At 43.9% G+C, this 18,217-nt stretch overlaps 1 protein-coding gene across 4 annotated transcripts in view; it reads right to left on the bottom strand.

The window, feature by feature from the left end:
* The window catches only part of Nedd4 (E3 ubiquitin-protein ligase Nedd4), a 46,868-nt gene extending 28,891 nt beyond the window's left edge, over positions 1–17,977 (bottom strand). The window contains exons 1-9 of one of the 4 annotated variants that reach the window (XM_065442465.2): positions 17,605–17,977; positions 16,498–16,589; positions 14,027–14,114; positions 11,062–11,100; positions 10,895–10,948; positions 10,549–10,730; positions 3,883–3,988; positions 3,061–3,263; positions 415–553 (exon numbers count right to left, since the gene is read on the bottom strand). In XM_065442465.2, coding sequence (XP_065298537.1) covers positions 415–553; positions 3,061–3,263; positions 3,883–3,988; positions 10,549–10,730; positions 10,895–10,948; positions 11,062–11,100; positions 14,027–14,114; positions 16,498–16,589; positions 17,605–17,646 — 945 coding nt within the window. In that variant the 5' untranslated portion in view covers positions 17,647–17,977. The remainder of the gene's footprint in view (positions 1–414; positions 554–3,060; positions 3,264–3,882; positions 3,989–10,548; positions 10,731–10,894; positions 10,949–11,061; positions 11,101–14,026; positions 14,115–16,497; positions 16,590–17,604) is intronic. The other 3 variants (XM_065442530.1, XM_065442613.1, XM_065442635.2) reach the window with 3 other exon arrangements.
* Between the last annotated feature and the right edge of the window lie 240 nt (positions 17,978–18,217).

The following is an 18,217-nucleotide window of genomic DNA, read 5'->3' as shown; positions in this document are numbered from 1 at the left end:
CGTCAATGTGAGGACACTGGACTCTCTTGCATGTTTTTTTCCCCTCATGGCTCTCACATCCCTTGGAATTTGACTTTCCCTCCTGGTACGCTGGACTCTCTTGCATCCCCTGATGTTGTTTTCCCCTCGTGGTTCTCACATCTCTGAATTTGACTTCCCCTGGTGGTACATGCTTAGCGCTGGTGGTTGCGTAACTGTACAAGATGGCGCATGATTTGCTGCTAACACGACTTGACGGTGGAGGTACCAGGGCCTACAAGAAAATAGCCTCCTCCTCTTTGGCTGTGGGGGTCGCCAACTGTTCTTCAAAAGTGCTAATAACCATTACAGAAGTACAGAAAGAGCAGAAGGTGGACACATTTCACTTCTGGAGCAGTTGCTTCTAAGGGGAAAAAGAAGGGGTGGAAAACCAACCTGCGGCTCTTCTGTGTGATTAGGGGTAGCAGAGTGATCGGCTGTCTCATCAACGCTGATGTGGACCCTCCGCTGGAACTCCTGCGCCAGGTCTAGGTTCCGCTGGTGAGCAGCTGCGCCTTCTTCTATACCATCACTCCTGTGCATGCAACGCATACACCAGCCAATAAATATGGTGCGAACCAATGTTTCTGAACAACTGTGAGGGATAGCAGCTACAGTAATGCTTCACAAAGGCTAAAAGCAAACAGGAGAGAATAGGTAGCAGTGCAATTTTTCTTTATCCTCTGCTTTACAAAACAAGAAGAAAAGGAGAGTGTGAAAAATGGGTGAAAAGCAAAGAGAAACAAGATGATTCTGAATACATTAGTACTGTGTTTGATTGCTCGTTTAAGGAACTCTCGCTGTTTAAGCACTGAAGCTAAGTGTAGTATAAATGTCACCGATAGTAGTTAGTAAACGGAAGAGAAATAATGATGCCTTGGTGTCATTACTTACATATTGTGAAAAACATTATAAGTGAATTGCTAGTTTTGCTGCTGCCATTAATGCATAATAATTCGTTTTTGTCAGGTTCGGATTCACATGCACATCAGTTCATGTTGTGTTAGCTGCTATACATCATTGTTCAAATCATCTGTGAGATGCCACTCAAGCTACGCCCGAAAATAGCAGCCAATAATGGCTCTTCCTAAAGGCATCATAGCGCATAGGGGTAAATGTAGAGGAGAGACAGGGAGGTAAACCAGAGAAATCGTAATGCAGCTGCTAACTATGGTAACTTTATTAACTACACTGGCTTGTTTCACAGGTACAACGCAGACAACATTATGACTGTCAATTTTTTGAACAGAAACATTTGTAAAAGCCCCAAGCACACAACACTCGTAAGGCGGAGGTGAACAGTATGCATATTACTTTTCTTTCTCTTTGCCCTGAGCACATGCCTTCTATTGAATAAATATGAATTGAATTCTAGGGTTTTACCATGCCGAAACTACAATTTTATTATGAGGCACGCTGTAGTGGGGGGCTCCAGATTAATTCTGACCACCAGGGGATCTTCAACGTGTCCCCAATGCACAGGAGATGGGCGTTTTTGCATTTCAGCCCAATCTAAATGCGGCCGTGGTGGCTGGGATTTGATCCTGCTTAAGCGCAACACCTTAGCAGCTAAGCCATTGCAGCAGGTGGAATAAATCATTTAGCTTTAGATGCAGCACACAGGTAACGACAAACTAGGAATCACACAGACTGACAAACAACACATTGTTTTTTTAGTTTAGCAACTCTTTCAGCAATATTCCTGTTGAAAATCTTGCCTGATTCAGGAACTTGTCGATATAAACTTGCTTGGAGCAAGTACCCTTCTGGTGTCCTTTTACCATCAAAAAACTTCCTATGGAAGGTTTGAAGACATGGGTGGAACTTTTTTTGCAAACCGAATTTATTTATCGCAAAACATAATGCAACACACCTTAAATCATAAAGCGAGCCCAAATTCATAAGCTTCATAAAAAATTCAGGCATTCGCACACGTTTGGAAATGCACCAACGCATATTTACGTCATTTGCAGTTCCACCTATTAAGCTGACTGGCAAGCAACTTTAGTAACTCGTAAATTACTATATTAAAGATTATTGCTCCCACCCCTCCTCAACCAGTGGACATAATCCATCAAAAAAAAAAAAGAGGGCAGATGGGGGAGGCAATGTCTCAGTAAACCACTTGAATTAAGCTATACTGAGCATGCAAAATTACCTATAGTGACCAATAACTGAATCTGCATTTTGTATATCTATAAGAATTACATACTTCTGGAAGGAACCGCATATCGCCTGCTCATGCTCGGCCGCAGGCATCCATGTAAGAATACAACTTTGGCCACATTGCTTATCAGTGTTGTAGCTCTTGGGTCTCGCATTTCTCTATTAGTTTTCAACGTTCAAATAGCCTCGAACCACGGGAAGCTTAAAGTCAGACCACACGCATACTTGCCAGTGCATGCTCGCTCCTGGCGGCTTCTGGCTAGACGTTTTGGCAGACATCGCTTTGTATTGAACTTTTGACAGTGCTTCAAAATGCACAATTCGGATGTAGCTCCGTCAGTCAAGCTGGAGCAGGACAAAGCTGGTGCACACCACTTAGCACGCCCAGGCTGGAGCACATGAGCGCAGATGGACACTCCAGCACGGCCATGCACATGCCAAACGTTACATATGTGCGACCACCATGGGGTGCTGTGATAAGCACCCACTCGCTGAGCTCACTGTGGCTCACAGAGTCAGAGGCTATAACTGCGTTTAGCATTTGGCATGTCATACGTGCCACAATTCGAAATAGTGGCGCTTATGTGAAGCTCGAAAATCAAACTTTAACTGCGCACCAAGGTAATCTTCACTAGGCAACATTTTGTGGGCACGCCGCACACCGCCATCACAGTGCAAGACAATGAAGAAGGAGCAAGAGCACCACGAAGGGGATCAAAGGTGGTCTTTGATTGCCAAAAGCTCTGCTCCTGCTGAATGCATTGAAGTACTTTATGCTGCTGAAATAGTCTATTTTAACTTCAAATGCATTTCCCAACTTCAATAAAAAGTGTTTCAGGGCCTCTTCAAGAAAAGGGATGGCCACTGAGTACCCACCCCTGAATAGGACGCTCCCACTGCGTGGTGCGTGCCACATGGTTGACGTAATATATGCGTCCACAGGCATCTTCCCGCTCCTCCCAGCCAGGTGGCAGCGGTGATGGAGGTGCTTCACTGCCTGCAAACTCTGGACTGCTGCTGGTTCCGGCCCCCTGAGATGATGGCGGCCCACCATCTTCCGCATCCACCACCTCCCATCCCTGAGAGATAAGATGCATTAAGGGTGTACACTGACAATAAAAATGTTCCGTACTACGGTTTTATTTTTTGTCTCGGTATAAATGAAACACAACAGACTCACTTAGGGTTAACTGTCCCCAGCAAGGATTTTTAATAAAATTTTGTCTTAGGGCTAACTTTAAAAGATCATGAATATGTTTTGGTCTTGCAAAAACGGTGACAGATTGGGCTTGTTTCTTGTTTTGTTTCGCTCTACAGCACTATACATACAAGAAGTTCAGCTTGTAATGCACTGTAGGTATGGCAAACGAAAACAGAGGCCCTTGAACTGTTTGACATATCAGAGGCTTTGTCTTACACAGCGTTTGTCATAAAAAAAAGTCCATCCTATATCATACAGTGATATGGCAACAAATACTGCAAGAATAAAATTGATTGAATGTTTAAAGTTCCTTGAGAAGAAACATATGATGTCATAAAGAGGCAGTTTTCTTTTGTTACACTGTTTTATCTAGACCTTACATTCCTCATTGCAGTGCCTTGGATTTCTATAATAATGCTCCATGACTACAGCACACCTCATAACTTCTACAATATGGCACAGCTTTAGCAACCTAGAGCATGGCTTGTTAAACACACCTCATCTGTAGAACTCTGGTTTGCATTCTCAGCTGCTTGCAGCTCCCCATCAGGCAGGTAGGCATGGTAGACCTGCAGGTGGCCCTTGACCCGGGACTTGGCGCTGCTGAAGAAAAGGCAGCCTATCTCACAGGATTGCAGCAGCAGATGTTAAATGTGCACTCTGTCTTACAAAGAATGCTGGGACTGATTGCTTATAGTGCAGACAAGGCATGGATGAAAAGAACATACAGACAACACATGTGCTTTCTTTGAACATTTTGACCATGTCTCTTCTTTGCAAGTCATCTGCACTACAGGAAAGTAATTACATATTACCTGAAGTCTTAAATGCAGTGTCTTACACTGTATGCAGTCTTACACCACAATATAGTGAAGATGGTAAAATCAACAATTTGCTTCATTATAGCTAAATATTGTTATATTGAAATTCAACCTTTTATGCAAATAAGTACCATTGCTGATGGATTTTTCTTACCTGGAAAGGTCCAGAACATTTTCAAAATTATTTGGCTACCAGAAAAAGCAAATATGAGTAATAAGAAAATTCACTTTGTTGAATTTAGAGTCCTCAACGAAAGATACTGTTTAGTGCCCTTTTGATGATATCTGCATGTCAGCAGTTTGAAGTGAAGCCAGACACTCTTTTGTGTCTACTCTGCCCCCACAGCTGATAGTATCAGCCGCAGTGGGACGACACTAGCACGAAAAGCGGCAGCAGTAGGGAGCAAATGCTTTGTCTGCCTCTCACTTCAATGCATCTCCAAAACTCAAGCTTACGCAACCTCGAGTAGTAAACACACGGGAAGACAGCGCACATTGCCACGATGAGCTATGCTCTGGACAACTGGGATTCACTAAGACATTAGCAAGGATATGACAGAAGTATTACTGGCCCCGGCTTTTTTATTCTGTGCAATGTTACATGAAGACTTGCCACAATTGTCAGCACTGCAAAAAACCACCCATTAAACCGGCTGGTTTTCTCCACCTTGTGGACCCTCCTCAAGCAACGTTCCAACAAATAGGAATAGATCTTATTGGTCCATTCCCAGTGACCTCTTTGTGCAACAGATGGATAGTCGTAGCTACCAACTACTTAACCCGTTACGCTGAAACCGAAGCTATTCCGTAAGGAAACTCTTTTGAAGTCGCCAAGTTCTTTGTCTGCCACATCACCCTACGACATGGTGCGCCCTTTTGTTATCACTGATTGTAATGCAGCATTCACAGCCGAACTTATGCAGGACATTTTCCAGCTGAAACACAGCTCTCACAGCAAGAGCACTGTGTGTCAAGCAAATTGGTTAATGGAACATGTCAACAGGATGTTGACCGATATGCTTTCCATGTATATTGACATACAGCATAAGACGTGGTACAACATTGTGCCATGTGTGACATTCACCTATAACACTGCTGTACAGGAGACCACAGAGGTTACACCGTTTCAACTTGTATATGGACGCCACGTCACGTCAACATTTGACCCCATGCTACCTGTGGCTGATAATAGCCCAGCCAACAAACACGTAGAAGGGTTCATACAAAGAGCCGAAGAAGCACGCCAGCTTGCTTCTCATCGTATCCAGAGCCAACAGTGTACCGACAGCCTTCAATCCAACTAGGGTCAACGTGACATCCTTTACAATCCCAGAGACTGAGTGTGCGTCTGGTCACCCATCCGTCACTGGGGGCTCTCGGAAAAGTTATGCCAGTATTTTAGTCCCTACGAGGTTACATGCTGCCTCAGTAACGTAACTTACGAAGTCGTCCCCAATAGTTCTGACCCTGTTTGCTCCATCATCGTCCTCGCACTGAAGTTGCGCACATAGTGCACATAGGGCGCATGAAGTCACGTATGCGAGTACGTGAGCGTCCAAATTGCAGCTCCGGAGCTCCCTTTCTTGCCGTCAACTCTGCGGAAAGAACTTTTTGACGCAACCAAAACAGTCCTTTTCGTATGGGGGGCAGTTGAAAGAATGACGTGGGGCTTCCGCACTGCAGGAAGGCGCACGCAATGGTCGACACCATGAAAGACAAAGTGTGTTGGCTACACATTCTTCTTCTGGCCTGCCATTAAAGAGATAGCGTCTATTTTGCCGGCCTCATTCTTTCGACATGATGCCCCATCATCTCAGTATGCCCACTCTTTGCCCACACTGCAGATTACCTGTATAACAGGGCATGAGGGCTACGTATTGACAGCCACGTGCAGCCATGACTGCGCTAGAAAAGAAAAGACATGCCAAACTGCCTGTCCCTTTCACGTTCACTTGATCGCATTACCACGAGCTTGCTCCACTTCCCCCTTTTCCCTTGCTCGCGTGGAAAGACAGCGCTCATCAAATCATCATCCCTCTCAGCTCACTCTCACACACTTTCACTTGCACCCAAAGCATACAGCTTGCGGGCCGCAATAGGATCTTATCACACTTGAACTTTATAGGGAATATGACACTGCTCCGCTTTCGGGGTTGCTTTTGGTCTGGCAACATGCAATTTGAGAGGTGCACATGTGCATTCACAAGTAACCACTTGCAATTCAACCCTTTGGCCATTGTCTCGGTATTCCTTCGTGGCAGCAGTGAAACTTGGTTATATTGAAATCGTGTATAATCACACTTCGCTATACTGAAGTTTTAAATGCATGGTGTTCTATAGACAAGAGGTTATAAGAAGGTAAAAACTTCGTTATATTGAAGTTTGTTATATAGAGTAACTGTATCATGTTGGGCATTGAAAGCATGCCTGTTAAGGTAATTCCAGTTTTTCCGTCAAAGCAAAAGACAATTTCCGCTGGGCAAATGTGAACTGCAACTGCATCAACATTCTGGTGAAATATTTGCCACATAGCTCACTTTTGTTTTGCCCACTTGAACATAATTTGTCCAATGGGATGCACTGTGCCCCAGTGGCTCCTGTAATGATGTTCTGCACCAGCAATTACCTTGTCACTAAGCCAATGGAGATCCACGTAAATGTTGCATACACAATCTCAAAGTGCTACCCAGGCCTGAAGTACTCTACAAATTGTTCAACATCAACTTCCTCTGGACAGGAAGAATTGCCTCACTCAAATGAGGCAGCTTATGGTTAATTACAAACAGCCTTAACACAAGCCAAAGAAGAGATAAAGTTGAAACAAGGGCTATTGTCGTCTATGCTCGTCTTTCATGCTATGCTGCTACAGTCCTTTTCACGTACAGCCTAACTGTCACTGGGAAAGATCACTCTCTCGAAGATTTCTGACTGCCTTCAGTCTGTGCATGTTTGCACATAGCTGCCACCATTTACTATTTTATCATAACACACTCAATCTTCAGAGCCTCTTTATGACTGTCGTATAAACACTAATAACTTTACTATTTTTAATCTGTGTCCAGCCCAGGAAAAAACAGTGTTCATAAGAGACAAATACAGTCACCGACTGAATTTCAGAGCCCGATTTTTTTTGCACCTGCTTGAATGTTCAGTTATATCTGCAGCACCACCAAACACTCCATAGAAACAATGTAACAATGGCAAGCAATATTTTAGACACTGTTACATGAATATTTCAGGAATAAACTTTATGAATATTTCCATTTTTTTTTGTGGTACAGGTCATTCTAACAGCAATACAGAGAAGTGAGCCTGTTTACAGCGTCTCTACAGAACAAGGTTCATGAGTAATTTTAATAAACACTCAACATCTCGAGCAAAACAACCACAAGTATTTTTTGGCTTCGACAGTAGTATTTTCTTCAAATTTTGATGATGGCACATCTATATACAACAAATGTGAGAGGTAGTAAGGTTATTCATCCAATCCCTGAGACAGCAGTGGCTCAGTCTGGCCATGAATAATGTTAGATAAAACCACCGTTGAACACCATGAACCCCATTCACACCTTTAACAAAGGTGGTACATACTCACAGCGAACACTCTGCAGAATTTTATGTGTGAGCACATTCATGCTCTTTGCTACTTTGTCTCTTACACATCTTTGTCTGCATAAGCAAAGGCTCTGCATCACACTTTGTTTCTCATAAACAATACTTTAGGATGAGGTCATTGGAGGCAACTGAAAAATCCAATGCTGGTAACCTAAGGCTGAATGCTGGTAACCTAAGGCCATCAGCTGCTAGTGACCAGGGACAGAACATAAAGAGAAGACAAGACGTACAAAAAAAAAAGAAAGAAGCCATGAGGAATTCAGTGATCACAATTGCACTAAAATGACACTTTGTTTCATGCATCTCTATGAAAACGTTAAGTAAATTTAATATGCACCTCAGCCCAAAAACAAACATTGTTGCCAGTACTGTAAGGTCAGAAAGCGTTGCAACTTAACTTGTCACAGTCTGTTGGCTCACTGCAGCATTAACACTGTGTTGATGCTAGCTGTGCTACAGCAAGCTGCCATGAAATACACAGCAAAATTTTAGCTTAAGCAGCAAACTTTCATTTCTTGTTGCATCTTTACAGCAAGCAATAGATTGGTAAGCAAGAACTTCAATGCATTCAGACTCCTTAGAGGAGTTTGTAAAGTGCCCTTAGAAAAACAAGCTACCCCGAAATTTTCAGTTATAACCCTGCGGCCTTTTAGAGTATGAGCAACAGACTCAAGAATTCTTGTAATTTCAGTGAACCTTATTCTCTCAATGCAATAACACAAAACTAAATTCAAGAAGATTCCTTGAAAATACTTCAAACTCAGCCCCCGGCAGATGCGTTCATGGACAAGCACGATGAAGAAAATGTGACGACTTAGCTGCAGCACTTGCTGCTTCTATAATAGGGCCATTTTATGCATATGTACCTCCTCGTTGCACCTCAACTCATTGCACCTCACCCTTCTTCACCAGCGAGTCACAGACCATGTTGGATTCGGTTAGATGCAAATTGGATTACAGTTGGCATTTTTGGTCACTCCCTTATTATGGCATTTTGCACAGAGGACAATAAACCAATACCCAGAAACCGATGTGTTCACTTTTTCCATTACAATATTTAATGCCTGAAAAACAGATGTTTATCAATACAATACACCCAAAATTGGTGCCAGGGTAGAGAGAGTGTCATGGTGTGGCATTATTCGATGGAGTGAAGCACCGATCAACGGGTGCCAAAAGGTCACAGGAATAGGAACAGGCAAGCAAGATGGTTATTGCCGGTCACTTGGGCAAGCGGCTGAAAGAAGTGAAAGGCCGGTTTAGAGATTATTTTTTGTTGTTGTTGGCGCGACTGTGACGCCCCAATGGCTTTTTGCAGGAACCCTTGTGTATTCTCTGCCCTGTGCGTGCATTGAGAAGCTTGCTAAGAGGGCAGAAGTGCGAATACTCCGAAATATGCGGTGTCCCTGTGCGATCCTGTGTCCATGAATTGCTGACAGTGTATGTGTGCCGACAGCGCCGTATGGCTGGCTGCCATCGTTTCTCCGGTGTTTGTGAACGAACAATAGAGGCCTGCCATGGACTCAAGGATGTGCGTGTGTGGTGCAATACAAGTGCCTGACCTCTAACAGCAAGGGGAATCACCCGTTCCTTCGCCCCTAAAAGGGGCGCAGCCAAGACCTTGGGAGGAGCCGGGATACATGTAGGGGGAACTTGATTGGATCATCACCAATATCTTCCGTTCCCCACTACAGGGAACTAGGAAAAGGAAAAGTTATTTAAATGCAGGTTTTAGACCGAGCTAAGCAGTCTAGAAGCTGAACCTATAATCTGCTGAGAAGCAATTGAGGAGCTAGTGCCGTCCAGTATAGCCTGGGCCACCTAGCGACGTCTGAACTGTGAGTTACTAGTTGGTGTAAGAGACGACAAACCAATGTCTCCAACGAAGCTCACTATAGTTCACCTCAAGTTAGCTCAACCTGCTCGAGGGACATCGTCAGATCTAGACACTCGGGAAACTCAGCACAGCAATCGCATCAAGAGCAACGAGATCGGCTCGCCAGCATACTTAGGAAAGCTCTGCCGTCAACTCCACGCTTTATGGACTTGCTGCAGCTGCCCAGCCATGCATATGCCATCATTTGTTTTTATTTGAACTCTGTTTAGTGGAAAACCGTTAGGTGTATTCTTGTGTAGCATTAGTTTTATATCCACTGTTAATTGTCTTTTTGTATTTCTTTTGTCTTCATCATTGATCTAGATTAAGTACACGTGTGTTAGTGTTCTTGTGTTTCATTGAAATTGTGTGTCGTCAGTCCATAAATTTTTTGTTTTGTCTCCTTCTCCCTACTCTGACTTATTCACTGTGTTCACTTGAGTACAGAACGACCAACAGGCTTGTATACCCCGTCGACGACTTCATGCCGATGGCGAACGGGTGACAAGATGTAACAGAGGGACATGATGAGTCACTTTGCCTTGGGTGGTGGAATACCTTGAAACGATGCTGCCTGTAACATTGTGCTCTACAGTAGGAAGTCACAGCTGCTGAGCTGTGATGATGGCTGGTATGTCTCAAGGACATGCCGTCACCATTGTAAAGGATTCTTTATGCAGTGTAGGGAAGACATTTTCAATGTTTTTGCAAAAGCGTCCTGTCATGCTATAGAGGCACCTACATATGTTCACTGTTCAGCAAACAAGCAAAGAGTGCTTGACAGGCAAAAAGAGAAACCCAAAAACAAGTACAATGAGAGATGTTCCTGTCACATGCCAGGTCTGGCTTACCTGCGCGGCCGGAGCAGGTAGTATTTGTGAGGGATGTGCCTTCCCGGTCGTTCCACGGGTATGGCCGCCAGGGGCAACTCCACCAGACCCAGGAAGTCATCGCGAGTCTGTGGCATTGAGCGCACACCAGACACTGTGACAGCAGTGGGCACACTGTTCGATCGAATTCCTCGCCATAAAGACTGTGAAGGATTGAAAATGCACGAGTGCATTGACATGGCATCAGCCATCAAAGCAGAGAGAGAGAAAGAGGCCATACAACCAAGCGCCTGTGCCTATGGCAACCTAACCATCACACAGCGTGCACTCGTCACTCGTTCTGTGTGCACAGCTATGGTCAGCTTACCAGTCTGTTTTCATCAAAGACTTCCATGACTATCTTGTGCTCCTCAGGATCAACCTGGAAGAAAAATTGTACACAAGCTAGTATTAAGCCATGTACAATGTGAAAAAGAGAGTAAAAGGTGAGCAAATCAAGCATGCTTTTACAGGCTACAGGCCACAAGTCTTTACCTTGATCACAAACTCTTCATCCCATTTCGGATGCAGCGTCTAAAGAAAATCAATAAAAGAGAATGAAATACTGGCCCTGCCAAAGTCAGCTTCATGTATATAAACAAACTATATCTCCAGTTAAAGGTAGCTCGCTGAAGCTTCCTGTTTCAGGTTTGCGAACATGGGTGTGTTTACAACCCGAGTATGTCCTCACCAAGTGAAATATTTATTTCAGCAGCAGGTTTTTGTCGTGTGACCTGCACTTCAAGCTGCTCAAGTACATGTTAGATGAAAGTGTATGGTGCTTTTCAGTCACACTGCCTCGAATATGAGTATGAGCAAAAAATAAAGGGGATGTACACTTACAGACTGTAAAAGCTATGGCAACAAGTCATCATCCGTAGATGGTAACATCTGTGGGGATGCGCGACTCTCACGCGTCCCCCGATATGTTGTTTTCCCTGCATACCTCGCATCTCCTGTAATCCGGCTTTTCCGCATAGCTTAGTGCCGGTGACAGTCGGTTGGGTTGCAGCACATTACGAGAAATGGCGCGAGTGTGGCGCTGCTAGCACCACCTAACGGCGGGATTGGTCGGGCGCGACAGGGAGTAGGCTCTTTTGACTCCGGGTCGGTAAGCGGCGTGGACGTTCCGCGCTTTTGCCGATCCATGCTTCTGTGTGACCGTCTCGTGAGGCCTACACCAGAATGGACGAACACAATCGTTTGAACACACCACTTGTTCGGTACTCTAATAATGCAACGCTTTTTATGCCTAGTGGCAGACAACGTCGTTGACTTCAACCAGAGTGATATTCAAAAAAATTAAAAATAGCCTTTTTTGGAAAAATATTTTCAAATTTCGATGTTTTTGGCAAACCACTTATGTTTAAGTGCTATATTTAGATATAATAGTGCTTGACAAAGCAAAAAAAAAATTTTTTGAAAGAATGTGAAAACTTAAACGTTTGTGTGCACCGGGTTTTATTATCATCACTTTAATTAGAGCAATAAAATCCTGAATTGCAAGTATTTTGGTCCGTTTACCATGTTTGTGATTTTTTTCTCAAAATTCCTTCCGTAGCCAACAGTAAAAGAGTAATAAATTGCTCATAAGGTGGCATTTCACTTGTTCTTTGTAGGAAAAGAATATTGTGATCGAGAAGTGTACCATTGTTTCTCTATGCGTTCAGAAAGTTCAGAAATTGCAAAACTAGCAGAAAAGTTTTTTTGACAGGCGAAATATGTGCATCTTTTTTTCTTTCAGGTGAACAAAATTTTTTTCACAGAACTAAGTTCAGAATCATTGTTCTTCAGAATCAAGTTGTTTTTTCATCCACTTTCATTTCCATTAATTTATCATTACCTTAATTCAATTAGTTAGTACAGTAACTTTCCCTATGCTGTCCTTGGTGTCATTGTTTGTTGGCTTCGCATGATAAGGGCGATTCAAAGATTTCAAGTAAAAGTTCAAGGAGGGGAAACAAACGTCGTTAGTAGACATACACTGAAAAGTAGTGAGATCTTCTTAGCTACAATTTCTTGCAGCTAAGCAAATGCTCAGTAGGGTATATGCTTCAAACTCAAGATTACTATTCTAAGTTGACTTTCCCATTGTAATGATGTAAACTGTCACTGGGCATGATTGTTAGTCTGACTACAGTCTAAGATAGCCGTCATGCCAAATAGCTCAAACTTACTTTCCACCACACATTTCTAAAGTCTATGGCTCTAAGATGGAGTCATGATGGCTGCGGTGTGAACCAACTTGCAAAACAACAAAATGGTGGCATGGCTTGGTAGCTTGATCTGGCTTTGTCTAGCTCCACAAAGGCAGCAGTGATTTAAACAAGCCTCTTTCATGACTATGGACACACCACATTGAAATCATTTAGCCACACTCTAAAAAAAATATCCATGACTGTTTCCCGATAGGCAGTGTCCATGCCATAGCCCCTATGTGGAGTTTGCTACTTTAAATGTTAAAAAGTCACCTCCAACCCGTTTTCATGGAATTCAATAGCACATTTATTTTCAAGGTTTAAGGTCCCTTGCATCCTATTTTTCAATGGTTTTCAGGGATTTCAAGGAGGTGCACGAACACTGTACTTGGATTGTGCCCATGTGGTCCAAAACACCATTTTTTAAATTACCCGCCCAGGCTGCTTAGTGGCTATGGTGTTAAGCTGCTCCACACGAGGTTGCAGGATCAATCTACGGCCACGGCGGCTGCATTTCAATGGGGGCAAAATGCAAAAATGCCCCTGTACTTAGATTTCGGTGCACATTAAAGAACTCCAGGTGGTAAAAATTAATCCAGAGCCCCCAACGACAGCGCGCCTCATAATCAGATCATGGTTTGGCACATAAAACCCCATAGTTTAATTTTTTGTTTTAACCATTTCTTAAATTAACAATAGCCCATATCAGCGATCTCAAACACATAACCCGCGGAACTCTCAAGTGCGGCTCACATGGCCCCAGTGAATAGTGCACACCATCTTTCCCCTCAGACTGTGCTGCTGCCCGTTTCCTAACTCTCCCAACTCTCGGTGTTCATTTTCGTAGCGAAGCAGATATAGAAGTTCTCGTGCCAGAAAAACACAAGCATTGGCAGAATTGCAACATTGGGGAGTTCAAACATGTCCTTTTTATGCCCCATTCATTATTGCAACTTTCAAGGCAATGCGCGAAGCCATCAACTTGACATATGCTGACCTCTTTCACTGTGCAAGGTACACAGCAAAAACAACTTTTTCTTGTGCATTCTGTGGACATATGCGGAAAGATTCCGTCAATTGTGCATGAAGATGTCATGCATATGTAACCAAAGCAGGGCGCAAGAGAATGGCGATCACATTAGAATGTGTTCCACTTGCACAACTGCAAATAAACCCCTCCTTGGTGAAGTGGCTTCAGCTCAGTGAAACATACTGTTCTGTAGAGCAAATATGTGGGCTGCAATCCTTCAGGGATAACTCACCTTCTTTTTGGTTTTTGTGTAGAGCGAATCCAAAACCGAGTAGCTGTCGCCCCTAGCCTTGACAAGGTCAATTCGCACATAGGGATCACTGTAAAATTGGACCCAGTAAGCCTTTAGAAGGACTAACATGCACCAAACTGTGGGATTCACACACTAACTATACAGCCAAATGCACACAGGTCAGGCACGTACCCAGGATTCTTTTCGGTGGGGGTCCAACCCAAAGTAACCTTTCTATGCAAATGAGGGGGGGAAGGCATCATTACTAGTACAAAGGTGAATAATGCCCACCATTCACCATAAATATGCGTAAACCCACAAAAGACAATTGAAATAAGGTGTATCTCACAGGTACGCCTATGAGATACACCTCTCCTTTACTTGGCAAACAAGGAACCAAATCATATGCACTCGAGCATGAAAGAAGCAACGGAAGAACACTGACAAGTAAACAAGTGAAAGTGTAAAATAAAGATTTCTAGTAGCGTTTTTTTGAATGAGCTCTGGAAGAATTGTAGAGAAATACATATATTTGTGGAACAATCACAGTTCTTTTGGATCCCTTGTTTACTGCTCTATCAATTTAAGTGCCAAAACCGACTCGTGTTGTTATTTGGGAAGTTGGGTAACGATGCACGGTCATCAGTTACGTAAAACCATGTAGAGTGCAGGGTGCTGCAGTTCTAGACGTACTGCGCCGGCTGCGGAAGGTTAGAAAAACACCCAGTTTAGCAAAGCACAGAAATGGCTACATCAGACGGCTCGTCTGATAACTGTAGAAGCGTCATTCAAGACATACAGAATTATTCTCCACTTTCGGCGGCGTTTTCTCTACTTCCTTTTTAAATAAAGATATGTTGATCCATAAATCTTTTTACAAACAACGATTAAATATGTTAATTTTCACTTTTCCTTCCTGTTTGGCTGTTTCCTTGGCTCTCTCCCTTAGTAGATCGCTTAATTTCCCAACTCCTTGTGGCTCTTGTTTCCAGTTGCCAATTTTGCAGGAAAAGTGCTGTACAATTATGGAAATGTCAGACGAGTAACAGGTGACAGCCATATTGCTTGTGGGTTTAATGGTTGTTGCAGGCTCTGATGATGTACGCTGTCTCACATTATGTTATTCTTCACCTTATCTAACCCATATCATGGCTGTGTGGTCCTAAGGATCTGCCAGCGTCGTAGCGAGCAGTCGCTCGAGGAAATAATGTAGCAAAGGAAAAGTTAAACGCAACTGGTGTTTTCTCCGGCCATAACTCATTGCATGAGCTTACAGACTGGCTGAAAACGAACCGAATCGCTTTCCTGGTCCCTAGATCAGTCTAAACAAAGAAGGTTGAACTAACGAAGCAACAGCGATGCGCGTGATCGTTGAATAGATGGTAACAACTGAACTAACCTCGAGTTCATCGCGCGGCCACCGAATTGAGGAGAAACTGGCCTTCACACCCCAGGAGATGCCGATAATATACCACCATCCAAAAGGAGTGAAAAGCTGACAACCATTCCACTCTGTGAAGATGGAATGGCAGCGGAAGCTGACGACAGAGAAAGCTCACAAACGAAAAGCACTTCACCTCCGCCGCGGGTCGGCCCCAAGGTAGTGCAATGCCGGGCCGACCCGCAACAAAGGTGAAGCAGGCGTTAAGCAGTCCCCATACGTGGGCCAATTCTGATAATTCCGAAGGGCGCGCTTTCCCGGCCCACACGGGTATGTGCCATTGAGCTTGAACTCTCTCTGCACTCATCAGCCCACATGATGATTTCTTCTGTTGACGGACGCCGAAAAAACTACGGAAGGTTAGTCATATACAGCTTTCCCTGTGAAAGACAGCAAAATGTCGACTGCCGAATAGATTGACTTGCCGGCGCTTTAGACGTGTGTGAGAAGTGGTGGCATGGGTGGGAAGGGGGGGGGTATGCCGCTTAATGTTGAGGGGGGGGGGATGCTGGGTTCCCCTCTGGGTATGTGCCTTACACAGGTACTTGCAGTTTTGAGCATCTATTGAGCTCTGCAAATATAGCTAACTGCTCAGAACTTCTTTTGACTTGCTTTCTCCTCAGCAAGCCCCCTAGGAACATATAAATACATTTCTTGGCTCTGGCAAGCAGATAAAATTTTATATGGCAATGATAGACACTGCAGGTGTTGTTGCACAATGAAACCACCCTAAGAAACTGTGCAAATTCTACCAAGAAATCGCAATTACATGTAAAGATGTTAAAACAACAGCATAAGCGAATACAAATGTTATTTGAGATGTATCAAAATATTCTTAGCACGACATAAAGGCAAAGCTTATAAGTTTTAACGCATACCAGTTGCTATCCCATTAAAGTTAAGACGGAGATATAATGAAAGGTACACAATTCAATTAATAGTTTCGAGCCCTCATACTGATGATTATGCTTTGAGAGGATATGAGCGCATATAATTTTTTTTTAAATGCTGCCAGAAACTAGATCCTTGCCTTGCTCCAAAAATGTCCTTTTTTGCCAAGCTGTGGCCTGCCACAATCCGCAGCCGTAGCAGCTTCGTTGTGCCGCCTTGACTCGTGCTCTCCTGTAACGCAAATAATAGGCAGCTGGCAAAGCTGACCTCGCATACACACTCACCAGTTCGAAGCAATGTGACGCGAACACAGACACACGCGCACTGAAATATAGGGTCGGAGATGCATGCTAAACAACTCAGTTTGCTATTACTTTTCGAGGGATAAACGCAAGCTTGCAAATTCCAGATACACGACAACGTCCCATATGCGAGACAGTGTGACACTCACGATTAAACTTCGTCACACATTTTTTTAGTAAAACAGAAAAGATAGCGCGCGCAAGTAGTGCTGACCTTGCCTTTATCCGGTCTGCGCACTAGCTCATAAAATGCCTCTCACACCGCGTGATTATTTAACCGGATGCGGGAAACTAGTGTTTGCACTTACTCGATCGTACGGACTTGCCAAATCCGCATTTACCATCATGTACATTTACTGTACTGCCGGACGCAACCTGAAATCATGGAACCCAAATAACATGCACGCGAATCATCGTCCTTGCGAGGCACGATACAACTCGAGGTCGGTTTAGTTCGAAGTCGCTTATTGTACGTACACGTACAAACTGCCTGTACGCCTCGACTTCCTCCAGACTGGAACAATCGCCCCAGTCAACAGAGGAGCGCGGCAGAGTCAACGCCCGTCGTCAGCGCCGTGATCAGCTGAGAGGTGACGCGGGTATTGAACCGTCGCTTCCACAAAAACAATACAAACTTCAAAGCCTACGAAGGCTGATGAGACCGCATTTTGGCCAAATTCCGAGGTGCATAAATCTCATGCAAGCTTCACAATGAAAATTTCGTTTGCTTTTGACACCTCCATGATGTTGTTGACAAACGAAATTTTGTGGTGATGCGCCAAATGCGTTAACGAATGTCCTTGCTAAAATGCACCCCACCCCAGAACCCACTTTTGTCAACTCTCCGAAGTTTCTCACCAGTCAAGTTACATGACTGTAACCAGCTCACGGCTGCGTTATGAGTGCGAGGAACAAAATCGAAACTTGTAAAAAATTTCACTTGCTTCGGCTGTGGGGTTCTCCGTAGACTGGCCCCCGTCCGCCATGCCATACGCAATGCCTGATGCGTTCCGTACTGTGCCCTATTTTCCGGTCCTTCCTTGGCGCGCACCAGCTTTGCGTCTAGCGGGTTGCCTTTTTCACGAGCGAGCCACTTCAAATCCAACACACGGAGCACGAAACTTCACTAAAACTGTTGAACATTTCAGCTCGGTAAGATTTCCGCGTATTACACGGCACTGACGGAGGACGATCACCATGACGTATTCCCTCAGATGCGTACACACACAGGACACGCCTCTTCCACAAGCACGAGCTGTGCTCATGGAGTACCAGCTCTCTGGATTATTTAATAAGCTATTAGAAAAATTCTAGGAGCTCTCAACAAACGGTGTAAATGCCACTCCTCGTAATTGATACAAGAACACGTAATTTTTTGATTTCGTGATGACAGAGTAGAAACCAAAACTTTTAAAAAGTGTTTTCAGTAGTACTAAATACTGCTTATAACGTTTGGGCTTTACAAAAAGTCAATAAATCTTGCTGGCGTATGTTTTTATTAATAAATTATTTAGCCTTGACGGTGCTAGTTTTATTATTAGACATGTTTAGAACTTG

This window comes from Dermacentor albipictus, chromosome 1 (assembly GCF_038994185.2).
Source record: "Dermacentor albipictus isolate Rhodes 1998 colony chromosome 1, USDA_Dalb.pri_finalv2, whole genome shotgun sequence".
Lineage (NCBI taxonomy): Eukaryota > Metazoa > Arthropoda > Arachnida > Ixodida > Ixodidae > Dermacentor > Dermacentor albipictus.
This window is presented reverse-complemented; position numbering and strand designations above follow the sequence as displayed.